The sequence below is a fragment of the Oncorhynchus masou genome, chromosome 32 (genome assembly GCF_036934945.1).
Source record: "Oncorhynchus masou masou isolate Uvic2021 chromosome 32, UVic_Omas_1.1, whole genome shotgun sequence".
Lineage (NCBI taxonomy): Eukaryota > Metazoa > Chordata > Actinopteri > Salmoniformes > Salmonidae > Oncorhynchus > Oncorhynchus masou.
In genome coordinates, this window is record NC_088243.1 from 46,593,037 (window position 1) to 46,608,921 (window position 15,885).

At 43.3% G+C, this 15,885-nt stretch overlaps 1 protein-coding gene across 1 annotated transcript in view; it reads left to right on the plus strand.

Moving 5' to 3' along the window:
• The window catches only part of si:dkey-16j16.4 (uncharacterized), an 81,179-nt gene extending 65,361 nt beyond the window's left edge, over positions 1–15,818 (plus strand). Inside the window, exon 5 of the mRNA XM_064954271.1 lies at positions 11,766–15,818. Within this exon, the coding sequence (XP_064810343.1) occupies positions 11,766–11,891 (126 nt within the window). The 3' untranslated portion in view covers positions 11,892–15,818. The remainder of the gene's footprint in view (positions 1–11,765) is intronic.
• The last annotated feature ends 67 nt before the right edge of the window (positions 15,819–15,885 follow it).

A 15,885-nucleotide genomic window follows, 5' to 3' on the forward strand; every position in this document is an offset into this window, starting at 1 on the left:
TTGGCAGCGAGTACTGCTGAGAGTCTTTTTGGGTAAGCCTCTAAGAGCTTTACACACTTGGATTGCACAATATATGCCCATTATTTTTTTGAACTCTTCAAGCTCTCTCAAGTTGGTTGTTGATCATTGCTAGGAGCCATTTTCAAGTCTTGCCATAGATTTTCAAGGCGATTTAAGTTAAAACTGTAACTAGCCCGCCCAGGAACATTCGTTGTTGTCTTGGTAAGCAACTCCAGTGTATATTTGGCCTTATGTTTTAAGTTATTTTGCTGCTGAAAGGTTCATTTGTCTCCCAGTGTCGGTTGGAAAGCAGACTGAACCAGGTTTTTCTCTCGGATTTGTCTGTGCTTAGCTCTATTCTGTTTATTTTTATCTTGAAAAAAAAATGTCCCTAGTCCTTGCCGATGACGGGCATAACCATAACATGATGAAGCCACGACCATGCTTGAAAATATGAAGAGTGATGCTCAGTGACGTGATGTGTTGGTTTTCCCCCAAACATATTGCTTGGTATTCAGGACAAAATGTTAATTTCTTAGCCACATTTTGTGCAGTATTACTTTAGTGCCTTATTGCAAACAGAATGGATGTTTTAGAATATTTTTATTCTCTACCAACATACTTCTTTTCACTCTGTCATTTAGGTCAGTATTGTGAAGTAACAACAATGTTGTTGATCCATCCTCAGTTTTCTCCTATCACAGCCATTAAACACTAACTTTTTTAAAATCACCATTTCCTTCCTCTCCGGCAACTTTTGGGAAGGATGCCTTTCTTTGTAGTGACTGGGGTCTATCCACCTGACAAGTGTGGCATATCAAGAAGCCGATTAAACAACATGATTATTACACAGGTGCACCTTATTTATTGTCCACCTGCTGGGGACAATAAAAGGCCACTCTAATATGTGCACTTTTGGAGCATGCAATTGGCATGCTGACTGCAAGAATGTCCACCAGAGCTGTTGCGAGAGAATTTCATGTTAATTGCTCTACCATAAGCAGACTTCAACGTTGTTTACGAGAACTTGGCAGTATGTCCAACCGGCCTCACAACCGCAGACCCCGTGTAACCACGCCAGCCCATTATCTCCACATCCGGCTCCTTCATCTGTGGTATCATCGGAGACCAGCTACCCAGACAGCTGATGAAACTGTGGGTTTGCACAACCAAATCATTTCTGCACAAACTGTCATCTGCATGCTCGTCGTCCTCACCGGGGTCTTCACCTGACGGCAGTTTGGTGTCGTAACCGATTTCAGTGGAAAAATGCTTACCTTCGATGGCCACTGGCACGCTGGAGTAATGTGCTCTTCACGGATGAATCCTGGTTTCAACTGTACCAGGCAGATTGCAGACAGTGTGTATGGCGTAATGTGTGCGAGTGGTTTGCTGATGTCAACGTTGTGAACAGAGTGCCCCACTCGTGGCGGTGGGGTTATGGTATGGGCTAGTAACGGACAAGAACACAATTGCATTTTAACGATAGCAATTTGAATGCACAGAGATACCGTGACGAGATCCTGAGGCCCATTCATCCGGCGCCATCACCTCATGTTTCAGCATAATAATGCACAGCCCCGTATTGCAAGGATCTATACACAATTCCTGGAAACTAAAAATTCTTCCATGGCCTGCATACTCACCAGGCATGTCATCCATTAAGCATGTTTGGGATGCTCTGTATTGACATGTACGACAGCGTGTTCCAATTCCTGCCAATGTACAGCAACTTCGCACAGGCATTGACGAGGAGTGGAACAACATTCCACAGGCCACAATCAACAGCCGTATCAACTCAATGTGAAGGAGATGTGTTGGGCTGCATGAGGCAAATGGTGGTCACACTAGATACTCACTGGTTTTCTGATCTATGCCCCTACCTTTTTCTAAGGTATCTGTAACCAACAATTGCATATTTGTAGTCCCACTGATGTGAAATCCATAGATTAGATGCTCATTTATTTTATTCAATTGACAGATTACCTTACATGAACTGTAACTCAGTAAAATCTTTGAAGTTGTTGCGTTTTATATTTTTGTTCAGTGTAATAACTTCACCATGCTCAAAGGGATATTCAGTGTCTGCTTTTTTCTTTCTTTCTACCCATCTAACAATAGATGGGTGCCAGGCATTGGAAAACCTCTCTGGTCGTTGTGGTTGAATCTGTGCTTGAAATTCACTACTTGACTGAGAGACCTTACAAATATCCGTATGTGTGTGGTACAGAGATGGGGTAATCATTCAAAAATCCTGTTATCCAATATTATTTCACACAGAGTGAGTCCATGTAACTTGACTTGTTAAGCACATTTGTTACTCCAGAATGTATTTAAGCTTGCCCTAAACAAAGTGGTTAAATACTTATTGACTCAAGACATTTCAGCTTTACATTTTTTATTAATTTGTAAAATGTTCTCAAAACAGAATTCCACTTTGACATTGTGGGGTGTATTGTGTGTAGATCAGTGGTAACACAACACGATGTGGAAAAAGTGTGAATACTTTCTGAAGGCACAGTACTTTATCGCTGGGAGTTTACCATTCAGTTTATCTCTGAACCAAAGAAACCAAGGGTTTCTTTAAAGCAAGTGGCACTACACTTAAATGTTATTTTCCTTCAATGGGTCATCATTTTCTTCAAATGGCTCAGGGAGATGCAAACTATATACGCTAGCTCTATGATCTCAGACCATTGAGGTAAATTTTGGGAGAGCGACATGTGTGACTAGCAGGACAAGTGTGTGTGGTCCCTGGGTTGTGTAAAGGGTGGGTGGAGGCTGGTTGGGCAGCTCGAGTGGAGGTGAAGGCACCTGGTCATTTTGGCACAAATCAGGACAGTCCAGAAGGATGCACAGAGTGTGGCGGGAAAGTGACGCTACTGTCTGTGTGGGTTACTATAAGCTGTGGCCCACTGCATACACACACTTATGCGCACATACACACCATTGTGGTTGGCAAACACACACACACACACACACACACACACAGTTAATGCAGAATACAAATAATAATAATCACGTATAGGTATACACACACAGCTACAGAATGGCTGCATGCATAGGCTACCCCTTGGGTATTTTCCAGGCACCTCTAGTACAGTGAGGAGATCTCTCTCTTGTTATCCCGTATTTCAATATTCTTTCTCTTCAGCACTCTCTCGCCCTCCTCCCTCCCCAGCTTGCTCTCCTTGTTACTCTCCCCTTCAACTTCCACTACACGTCTCCTTTTCCCCTTTCTCCTTGCCTCTGTATTTCTCTCTTGCTCTTTCACCCTCGTCCTTTTTCTCCCTCAACTTAATTATCCCCCTCTTTTTCCTGGCAAGGGTCCAGGAGAGACACTAGATATATATGCAGGGATGGTAGTTGTAGAGGGAAATGATTTGTGGATGGAGTAAGGAGTAGGAAAACAAGAAAAAACCCTGCTCCTGTCTAATCCTGAAACTTCCTCTCTGGGGTGGGAGAGAGTAGGAGGTGGGAGGTGGAGGAGAGAGATCCTTCCCAGGGATGGAGCTGCCAAAGCGTCTGGTTTCAAATCAAATCAAAATGTACTTGTCACATGCGCTGAATACAACAAGTGTAGACCTTAGTGTAGACTTACAAGCCCTTTACCAACAGTGCAGTTCAAGAAGAGTTAAGAACATATTTACCAAATAAACTGAAGTAAAAAAAAAAAGTAACACAAAATAACAACGGGGCTATATACAGGGGGTACCGGTCCTGAGTCAATGTTCGGGGGTACAGGTTAGTCGAGGTAATTTGAACATGTAGGTTGGGGTGAAGGGACTATGCATAGATAATAAACAGCGAGTAGCAGCAGTGTACAAAACAACTGGGGGGTGGGGAGGGGGGTGTCAATGTAAATAGCCCGGTGGCCATTTGATTAATTGTTCAGCAGTCTTATGGCTTGGGGGTAGAAGCTGTTAAGGAGCCTTTTGGTCCTAGACTATGATTTGGGTGACTGTAGTCTCTGACACTTTTTTGGGCTTTCTTCGTATATAGGTCCTGGATGGCAGGAAGCTTTGCCCCAGTGATGTACTTGGCCGTACACACTACCCTCTGTAGCGCCTTACGGTCAGGGTGCTCTTGATGTTGCAGGTGTAGAACTTTTTGAGGATCTGGGGACCCATGCCAAATCTTTTCGGTCTCCTGAGGGGGAAAAGGTGTTGACGTGCCCTCTTCACGACTGTCTTGGTGTGTTTGGACCATGATAGTTCGTTGGTAATGTGGACACCAAGGAACTTGAAACTTTCGACCCGCTCCACTACAGTCCCGTCAATGTGAATGGGGCCCTGTTCGGCCCGCCTTTTCCTGTAGTCCACAATCAGCTCCTTTGTCTTGCTCACATTAAGGGAGAGGTTGTTGTCCTGGCACTACACTGCCAGGTTTCTTACCTCCTCGCTATAGGCTGTCTCATCGTTGTCGGTGATTAGCCCTACCACTGTTGTGTCGTCAGTAAACTTAATGGTGTTGGAGTCATGTTTGACCACACCGTCGTGGGTGAACAGGGAGTACAGGAGGGGACTAAGTACACATCCCTGAGGGGCCCCAGTGTTGAGGATCAGCGTGGCAGATGTGTTGTTGCCTACCATTACCACCTGTGGGCGGCCCGTCAGGAAGTCCAGGATCCAGTTGCAAAGAGAGGTGTTTAGTCCCAGGGTCCTTAGCTTAGTGATGAGCTTCGAGGGGACTATGGTATCAGTATTACAGACTCGGTCATGGAGAGGTTGAAAATGTCAGTGAAGACACTTGCCAGTTGGTCCGCGCATGCTTTGAGTACACGTCCTGGTAATCCATCTGGCCCCTCTGTTGACCTGTTTAAAGGTCTTGCTCACATTGGCTACCAAGAGCGTTATCACACAGTCATCTAGAACAGCTGGTGCTCCCGTGCATGCTTCAGTGTTGCTTGCCTCGAAGCGAGCATAAAAAGGCATTTAACTCATCTGGTAGGCTCCCGTCACTGGGCAGCTCGCATCTGGTTTTCCCTTTGTAGTCCCTAATAGTTTTCAAGCCCTCTCACATCTGACGAGCGTCAGAGCTGGTGTAGTAGGATTCAATCTTAATCCTGTATTGATGCTTTGTGTGTTTGATGGTTTGCCTGAGTCTGGATTTGTGTCCCACTCCTTGAAAGCGGCAGCTCTAGCCTTTAGCTCGATGCAGGTGTTGCCTGTAATCCATGGCTTCTGGTTGGGATATGTACGTACGGTCACTGTGGGGACAACGTCATCGATGCACTTATTGATGCAGCCAATGACTGAGGTGGTATACTCCTCAATGCCATTGGATGAATCCCAGAACATATTCCAGTCTGTGTTTGGAAAACAGTCCTGTAGCGTAGCATCCGTGTCATCTAACCACTTCCGTATTGAGCGAGTCACTGGTACTTCCTGCTTTAGGTTTAGCTTGTAAGCAGGAATCAGGAGGATAGAATTATGGTCCGATTAGCCAAATGGAGGGTGGGGGGGAGCTGTGTTTGTATCTCTGTGTGTGGAGTAAAGGTGGCCTGTTTTTTTTATCCTCTGGTTGCACATGTGACATGCTGGTAGAAATGAGGTAAAACAGATTTAAGTTTGCCTGCATTAAAGTCCCCGGGCACTAGGAGTGCCGCTTCTGGATGAGCATTTTCTTGTTTACTTATGGCCTTTATAGAGTTGGTTGAGTGTGGTCTTAGTGCCAGCATCGGTCTGTGGTGGTAAATAGACAGCTACGAATAATATAGATGAGAGCTCTCTTGGTAGATAGTGTGGTCTACAGCTTATCATGAGGTACTCTACCTCAGATGAGCAATACCTCGAGACTTCTTTAATATTAGACATTGCGCACCAGCTGTTATTGACATAAGACACACACCCCCACCCCTCGTCCTACCAGACGTAGCTTCTCTGTTCTGCCGGTGCATGGAAAATCCCGCCAGCTCTATATTATCTGTGTTGTCGTTCAGCCACGACTCGGTGAAACATAAGATATTACAGTTTTTAATGTCCCGTTTGTAGGATAATCTTGATCGTCAGTCATCAATTTTATTTTCCAATGATTGCACGTTGGCTAATAGAGCGGATGGCAGTGAGAGTTCACTCGCTCCACTACGAATTCTCAGAAGGCAGCCCGACCTCCGCACTCTTTTTCTCCGTCTTTTCTTCAAGCAAATGGCTGGGATTTGGGCATGATCCCTGGAAAGCAGTATATCCTTCTCATCGGACTCGTTAAAGGAAAAAGCTTCTTCCAGTTTGAGGTGAGTAAATCGCTGTTCTGATGTCCAGACGTTATTTTCGGTCATAAGAGACAGTAACAGCAACATTATGTACAAAATAAGTAAAAACATAAGTTACAAACAACGCAAAAAAAATAAAAAAATAGCACAGTTGGTTAGGAGCATGTAAAACGTCAGACATTCTCTCCAGCGGCATTTTTAGCCCACGAAGGGGGTGGGGGAGAGGGTGGGAGTGGAAGAGTGAGTTGGAGACCAGGGCATTTGGAGAGATGGAGTAAGACTGAGGTTAAGAGACTTGAGACTTATGACACCTCCTTGTGGCCTTCTACATATAACGTTATCGTGCTAGCTAGCAATTTGTCTGATTTTGATCAAGGCTCAGGTCAGCATGTGTGAGTGAAGAGGAGACATAAATTACAGTGCTTTTAGAGCCGCTGATCAGAACAACTTACCTTGAGGTATTGTAGAGCAGACCATCGGTTCCCACTTTGGGTTGGGGCCCTCTGTTGTGAGTGGTGTCCAGAATATAGGCTGCGTCAAGGGATGACAATTGATACAAATACTATTATCTTTATTTTGTCAATAAATCTAATTGGCCTAAGGAATCACATTATTAAGCTATTTAGTAAGTTCAATGTTTTAACATAAAGGTTTGTCTGTTTAAACTTACTGTTCGGTAACTGCACAAGCCTTATGGTGGGTATAGCAGTTGTCACCAACCGGGGGATCGACTGGTCGATCTTCAAGGCATTCCCAGTCTATTACCAAACATTTATGTATAAAAGCCAACGATAAAAGCTTGCACTCCTTACATTTCTTTATTCGTGTTGCGCTGTTGGCAGTTGGTGAACTTAGATTCAGAAGCTCTTGCGCACCGTGTTGGCAATGTTCCCATCGGTGGCTAAATTGGATAGCTCAAATCACCTTGCCTACAGATTCCAGCAAAGTTTGATACTAGCCTACATGAGATTGAATAACTTTTAAAAACCATGACCAGAGAGAGCCTGAAGAATACAGCAAAGACCTGCTGTTTTTATGAGTGTGTTCATGTGTAAGTTTTTTTTACAAAACAAAAAATGCACTTCTCCATACTACCACTTGCGCTGCAGCTGCAATGAATTAGTAACCAAGTGTATCGATAGTTTTAATTATTATTAGCAGCTCGTCTTGTCTATTTTAATATCGAGGAATATTTAACTTTCTCTGGTCATAGGAACAACATGAATTTGTGCATGAGGCACCATGATCTATTTTGTCATGGTGCTTTCAAGACAACTGGGAACTCAAAAAAAACCCAGATCCAACTGGGAAAAATCGATTTGAACGGTCAACCAAATCGAAATTCCAAGTCGCAAACTCTGACATCTTTCTAGAGCTCCGACTTTTCGACCTGAAGATCACTAATGTCATAGTTTGACCTCGTTTTTTTTGTAGAGTTCCCAGTTGTCTTGAAAGCACCATGACCTTCAGATGCATTTACCATCAGTCCAGTAAAATAAAAAAGTGAATGATTTAAATTCATGCTCTATTGTCAGGCCAGGCATATAGGCAATATGCTGTGATAATGTGTTAGGCTTATACTGCACAAAACCTTATTCTTACATACATTTTTTTTGTACATTTAACCTAATAAAAACAGTTAAGTAATGTAAAAAAATAAATAATAAAATCAGAGCGGTACATCTCGGCTTGTTTTTTGACAGCGAAAATGATCTTGACTCAGAAAAGGTTGGTGACCACTGGTCTAGAGCAAAAGACACCTCCCTTTGTGGACCAGGGTAATGTAATGAAAAGTTCAGGAACACCTCAAGTAGAGAATATTTACACATCAGACAGCTGTTTCCCCCCCCAAAAATGTTTATCAATTTGTTTTCAACTACTGGTCCTGTTGCACTTATTCTTTCTTTTTTTACTGTCTGCAGTAACCTCAGAACTCAACCATGGTTTAACCATTTTGGGCTATAATGTCTATCAGGCCCTAGACACTGGATGACTCTATATCACATATGTCAGAGTCAAGGCCCGCGGGCCACATCCGGCCCGCGAGAAGGTTTTTTACGGCCCCTGGGATGATCTTGATTTATTATTAGAACCGGCCCGCAGACCGCAGCAAGCCGGCAGCCCGCAGATCTTTTACACGCACCAATACTACATTTCCCACAATGCAACGGTGACGCACCGAGCAGTAGGCTGCTTCATTTCAATATTTATTGGCACAGCAGTCGTCAGCATCACAGTAAAATTAACTTTCAGATACCCATCAAAAATGGCAAAACGGAAGGTGGACACTGAGAACCGGGGTTTCAAACAAGGTGGGAGTCGGAGTATATGTTCACGGAGGTAGCTGGAAAACCTGTGTGTCTTCTGTGTGGAGAAAGTGTGGCGGTACTGAAAGAGTATAATCTGAGACGACATTATGAAACGAAACACGCGGACAAAAACAAGAATATGGACATGGAACAAAGGCTACAAAAGGCAGAGGAATTAAAACGAGGCCTCAAATCTCGACAGGCTCTGTTCAAAAAAGCCAAATCACAAGGCCAGGCTGCTGTCAAGGCCAGTTTTATTTTGGCAGAAGAGATCGCTAAATCAGCCCGGCCATTTACGGAGGGGGATTTCATCAAAAACTGCATGATTAAAGTTTTGACGAAGTTTGCCCAGAAAAAAGGCAACTCTTTTTAAATGTGAGTCTGAGCAGAAACACCATTGCCGAGAGAGTAGACCAGTTGTCCATCAATCTAAAAGAGCAGCTTGTGAAAAAGGGAAAAGATTTCATTGCATATTCCTTGGCTGTGGATGAGAGCACCGACATTTCTGACATTGCCCAGTTGTCAATTTTCATCCGCGGAGTGGACTCCAGCCTAAGCGTGACAGAGGAGTTTTTGGCTTTACGTCCTATGCATGGCACAACTACGGGGCATGATTTGTATGAAGAGGTGTCAAGAGGTGTAAATGAGATGGAGCTGCCTTGGGAAAAACTCGTGGGTTTGACAACCGACGGAGCACCTGCGATGTGTGGACACAGGAGCGGACTGGTGGCGAAGATACGGGAAAAGATGCAAGAGGAAAACGCGACAGGTGAGCTGACAGCTTATCATTGTATCATACACCAGGAAGCGTTGTGCGGTAAAGCCTTGAAAATGGAGCATGTAATGAGCATCATCACGCGCACAGTTAACTTTATCAGAGCCAAAGGTTTGAATCACCGCCAGTTCAAGGCATTTCTGACGGAGTTAGAAACGGAGCATGGTGATTTGCCTTATCACACAGAGGTGCGATGGCTAAGCCAGGGAAAGGTGCTTCAAAGATGTTTCGAGCTTCGTGAGGAGATTTGTCTGTTCTTGGACAGCAAAGGGAAAGACACAACACAACTCCGAGACGAAATGTTTCTGTGTGAAATGGCTTTTCTGTGTGACATTACGAGTCATCTGAATGCAATGAACTTGCAGCTGCAGGGTCGGGATCATGTCATCTCTGATATGTACAGTACAGTGAAGGCATTTAAAACCAAACTGACTCTGTGGGAGACGCAGATGCGGAAAGAAAATTTGAGCCACTTTCCCAGCTGCCAGACCATGAAAGAGAAGCTCTCTACCAGTGCGTTCCCGAGCGCACAGTTGGCTGATAAAATAGGTATGCTTGCCGCTGACTTTCGACGCCGATTTGCTGACTTTGAAGCACAAAAAGCAGGTTGGAACTGCTCGGTAACCCATTTGCTGTTGACGTGGAAAGCTCACCACCAAACCTCCAAATGGAGTTGATTGACCTCCAATGCAATGATGCACTGAGGGCAAAATATGCGGCAGTGGGTGCTGCGGAGTTCGCCCGTTTCCTCCCCGACACAATGCCCCAGCTGCGCATCCAGGCTGCTCAAACGTTGTCTATGTTTGGCAGCACATACATGTGTGAACAACTTTTTCTTTGATGAACCTGAACAAAACATCACACAGAAGTCGACTTACTGCTGAACACCTCCACTCAATTCTGAGGATTTCCTCAGCTCAGAGCCTTACCCCGAACATTGATGAACTTGTGGAAAAGATGGGACACCACCAAGTATCACCCTCAACCTCAAACAAGTGAACATTACTGTGCAATCACATATTTAGAGTTTTTACTCAGTTCAAGTTTAAAAGTTAAAGTTTAATATTTGTTTTCACTGCATGTTACTTCTCCTTAAACAAAGTGTTGTTTTTGATTAATAGATTTTGCACTTTATTTTATTGTATTTCAATCCAATTATATTTTAAAAATATTTCAGTTGAGTGGATGATAGAAAATTGCTATTATTGTTTTATTCTTTGAAGTAAATTTAGCCCACTTTTGCTAAAATAGAAAATATAGGCTACTGATGGTGCCTTGAATACCGGTTTCTTTCATTTAATGTTCATGTTATGGGGATTTTTATATAAAGGAAATTTGTCTTTTGTGTCTGTTGAAAATTAAAGATTACTGACAGAGCCATAAGAAAATATTGCTTTATTTATCTGATCATATTGGAATATATTTGTTAGGTTTTCAGTAGGTTCAATTAGGTTCACTAGACTATATGCGTCATTTAAAATTTTTTCAATGAACATTCGAACAGTCCGGCCCTCGGCTTGTAGCTAAATTTTTTATTTGGCCCTCCGTCCATTTGACTTTGACACCCCTGCTCTATATGATGCTGGAGAATGCTAACGTGCTACGTTAACATGTGCAGCAGACCGCGGATCCGCCCCAAGGTGTAACGACTCACGCACGCAATGGGCTGCCTTGCAGCTAGCCACGTGGAGAACAATTTAACTTTACTGCATCTACGACTCTTGACCTGGAACCTGTCTCTCCCACACTGTAATTCCCGGTGAAAGCTTTTTTCAGACATTGACGGACTGAGTCTGTCTTGGTGTGGAGTGTGTTAACAAGCACTGTTGGGATTTGTTGCCAAGCTACCGTTGCGCAGTAGTCTCTGTCGGATCCCTAAAGACATGTAGTCATATCATATAGTGGTGATGTCATTAGGTGTTTTACCAATGCATAAGGAAACTTTACACTGCTTTACAAGGCTGCTCATTACAGTAACAGCATGTATATTGAGGTGATGGGAAAGGCCGAGAAATATGGAACTGAAGGGATGTCGGGTGGGGTGGAGGTTGGAGAAACGGGTCCAGGTTGAGGGAGGGATGAAAAGAGAGGAGGATAATGAAATTATAGAATCTAACGCACAAACCCCTGACACTGGAAACCAACAGCTTTACACACAACTCAGTTTCTAAATAACATTCAGAAAGGGCTCCATCCCATAATTAGTTTTTGGTCTCTCTTCTGCCAACTGTGAATCTTGGCTCTGTAAGAGGGCACCAGCTAGTGTCACATTAGCCTCTGACTCTGACCTAGCTACAGTTGTGGTGGCTGACCGGTAAATGACCACCAGCTAATGCCCAGAAAAGCAGGGTAAGCCCTGCTATTTCCATCCACCCAGATCCATTGGAGGATAAAAGCCAGATTAGCCAAATCCTTAACTTTCTCTCAAACTTGTTCCTATTTTTTACATACTCTCTCTTTCTGTCCACAGAGCTTGACTGGGACTCGCCCTCTGCCCAGGTACGCCTACGATCCTTCAATATTTGCCTTCCGGTCCCTCAGCAGGGTCCCTCCTTGCAATCCCTTGACTCCGTCCGAAGACCCCCCGTGTGTGTGAGGGGATAACACCAACAAAACCACCCCTTCCTCACTTATTGACTCTATAGAAGACTCCCAGACTTCATACTCTGAAGAAGAGACTGAGCTAAATAATGAGTATGGTATGGTATGACCGTTAGGACAACTTGACAATGCCAATGTTTGAAGGTCAATATAGTACTCTCAGATAATCCTGCTCTGTCAAATCATGCTTTTGCTCGGACAACTGGTTCACTTGACAAAACCATCTAAGACACTAAGAATGGGGAGATCTTAACCCTGATATTGGATGATGATGTGAGACGGGGGCAGACGGTATGTGTGAACAAAAAGGCTCCAATAGAAATTGCTTTGAAAATACACCGCTTCACTCAAGCTCTCCGTACCAAGGACACTTCAGGTATTTCATACATTAACGGCTGTCTTTTGGACACATTTTCAATGGATGGTTGTTCTAAAAATGAATTATCAACAATATTTTTGAAGGACAAAACAAGCATTCGAAAGCATTCAAAGACCACTCCAATGCGCTCGATACAAGGGAAATGTATGTTGATGACAATCAAAGGTCAAATAAACGCATGACAGGTTTGTTGTCTTGACCAGGGTTTCCCTAACCCGGTCCTGGGCCCCCCACATTTTAGTTTTTGCCCTAGCACTACACAGCTGATTCAAATAATCAAAGCTTGATGATGAGTTGGTAATTTAAATCAGCTGTGTAGTGCTAGGGGAAAAAACAAAAAAGTGCACCCCAGGGCCCCCCGCCGAGTTTGAGAAACCCTGGTCTAGACGGACAACAGCTCATTAGGACAACTCATGAACAGAGGGTTTCTTGACACATTGCAAGATGTACACTGCACGATATGAGTAAAGAGTCTATATTTCGTGATATCAACCAGCGCTAAGTGCGTCGATACTAGGGTTGAAATGGAGATCAGCTTTCTCCATTCAAATATTTCCAAAACATTATAATTATTTCACAATACTGACGACGGATCAGCTCCTTGAGAGATATTTCCACCTATGGCTGCAAATATTGAGCGGCGTATTCTAATGCTTTTAATGCTTACCCAATAAAAATGCACTAAATCACTGATTTGGCACATCATTGCGCACATGTTAGGCTACACATCATTAAATATATTTAGAGAAATTATATACAGTAGCCTACATGTAGCAAAATAGAACTCAATTGATTGAACATGAAATGTTTTTCAACATATTATTGAAAACACCTACAGCCTACTGTTTATATTTTAATGCAGTCATCTCGGTTTTCACTTTGAAGCATATTTTTATACGTCGCTCGTTTGTATCAATTGCAAAGACATTAGCAAATTCGTCTTTGTCGTGAACTTTGTTCTGAAGTTATCGGCGGTCACAGAGATATCAGTCAACCATGTGATTCTATGTTTAGCGGAGATCTTCTGTTCATTAAGTGATGCTCGAGGGCAAAAAAGCATCGAAAGTTGCACTTAGCTATTCTACGAGTGATCGGAGTCAGGCGTTAGATTACGAGGGCTTTCAAGTGCAATGTTAATGATAGTTTTGGGAAACAGCTCAGATATTTAACGTTGCTCCTACAAAGGGTTTAACGATGAACTTAGCTTTAAGATGCTTTTGGGAAACCGGGCCCAGGTCATGAGATACTACGAAATGTATGACTAGTTCAAGAGGTAACAATGTAACCCTCAACCTGTTGACGAGTTTGTGAATATCACCTTAAGAGGAAAACAGGATAACATCAAATACTTTGTCCTCTTTTCCTGTATGCATTTCACTGTGCTGTGGTGCAGAAAAGAAAGGTATATGAACATTCAAGAAAGGGAGTATAAGAAATCTATGAGAATATGACATGATTTACTGCTTTAATTTCAGTGCTGTGTCATGAGCTTGTGTAGTACGCTATGCAACACCTTTCTAACTCTGTATGTACCTGTATGTACCTTTTCTTCGGTGGCACTTCGCCACATGTATGAGACAACCAAAGGTCATCCCAAACGTCTCATCGTTGTGCCTCTGAATGACATTCCTGATGTATTGAACGTTAAACTGAGGCTAGTCTTGACTGTAGGGTCGATGTGCTAACGTAATCAGTGACCAGACAACCTATTTATGCATATGAATGTATCCCTTGATGGACATGCTGCGATCAAAACAATGTCACCATAACCAAGCTCTGCTAGAGTGAATGTTGTGCAGCGCTCTGACATTTCTGTGTCCCTCGCATAATTTATGAACAAATAAATGCTCTGTGGCATCTTGGTTCTTAGGAGTGATACATTTTAGATCACATTACATAGACTAATTCTACGTGCATTGACACGATTACCATTTTGGATTTGCTATGTACCAGGGTTGTCATCAATCCCATTTCAATCCAGTCAATGCACAATGTGAATCCAAAAACGAGTGTCATTTATTTTGTGAGGACATATTCTCCCTGTCACTCTGTGTGTCGCCTTCCTCATTGCCATGGCCCACCCAGCTTCTGATCCATGATCCTGGTCTACTGCATCTCTAGCTCCAGTACTGGTGGAGCTCTGAGAGTTGAATCTGGGATTACTCCATCCTTCAAGAGCCAATTGGGTCAGGAGGATATACAGGGTCAGGCAGCATGGTCGGGAGTGGGCTGGGCCAGGAGCTTAGAGAGGAGGCTCTGGAGCGAGAGCCCAGGGCCAAAGCTGTCTGGAGGTCCTGCGGCACTGGGATTTGGAAAAGTGTGAGAGTACAGTACATGCTTGCATAAAGTATGTGTATTTGCAGAAGTGCGTGCACCTGGTATGTGAGTTATGTGCTGCTAGGGCTTCTGCAGATACCTAAATATCAGAGTGTATGCGCAAATAATAGTGTGTCTATGCGGGTGCAAAGGCTGAGTGGTGGCGTAGAGTGAGGCAGGACTTGTGTATGTGTCACACCAAAGCCTGCCAAGACGGCAAGGTTCCCATCCCTCCTCACTGGATCACAGCAGAACATCTCACCAAATGGTGCAAGCTGCTCATTGCCAGATCAGACTGTTTGTGTCAGTAGGCAGGTTTCCATTCTCAGGTTTATTCGACAAAGCAAAAAAAAAATGTTTGCGACGTGTAATGGAAACGGCAGATATACATATTTTCTAAACATCGGTAACATTTTTATCCGATTGACAGGGGTGGATTTTTTGGTTGAACTTCGTGACAAATGAAGTGGAACGTTATTTTTTTCTTTTCTTTAATCAATGTTTGGTGAATAAGTTTGCAAGCCACGTGATGTCATCACACAACTCAAGCTCCACTCCACATTCAATTCTAAATGTCTACTGCTAGCAAAATACATTTTTTTAAACAAAAATATTTTCTTTGCAGGACAAGGATTGTCCTGACTTTCAAGAATGCCTGAATTGCTTCATCTTGCTTTTCTGGTTGGCTGGATGCAAGTTTCACCATCCAATTATAACAGATCTACAGGAGTGCAAATCTCACCGTGGCACGGCCACGTGGGGCACATGATCATTAGAATATGGCAAATATTAGTCAATTATTGCATTCTATCCATGCTGGCTTTTGCAGGCTATCAGAGACATGAAAATGATTGGTGGGAGGGCATACAGGCTGTCGCCAATGTATTATTGCGCAATTTGCCTAAATGGGTGATCGAAACACTTCAACCACTTCACTTTTATTCAACACTGGTTTATTTTTTGTTGTTGGGGTGTGACATTAAGTCCAGCTGTTTTTAAAATCAATATAGGATGGTTAATTGGAAACGCACCATAGCAGGCAATTGTCTCATCTATTTTCTATGCAAACTTTCTAATGTCAACAAAATCACTGGACAAGTTAATGGAAACAGTGGATCTCACACACACACGGTTGGCTGTGAGAAACATGCCTGTATACATTGAAATGGATGGGGAGGGTGGAGGCTTTGGGGATTGTGAAAATTGAGGGGTAGAGATTGTGGTTGAACTGGAGATGAGAAGACTCAAACAAATGTCTAAAAACATGGAAATGAGTCTTCACTGCAAACCTTGA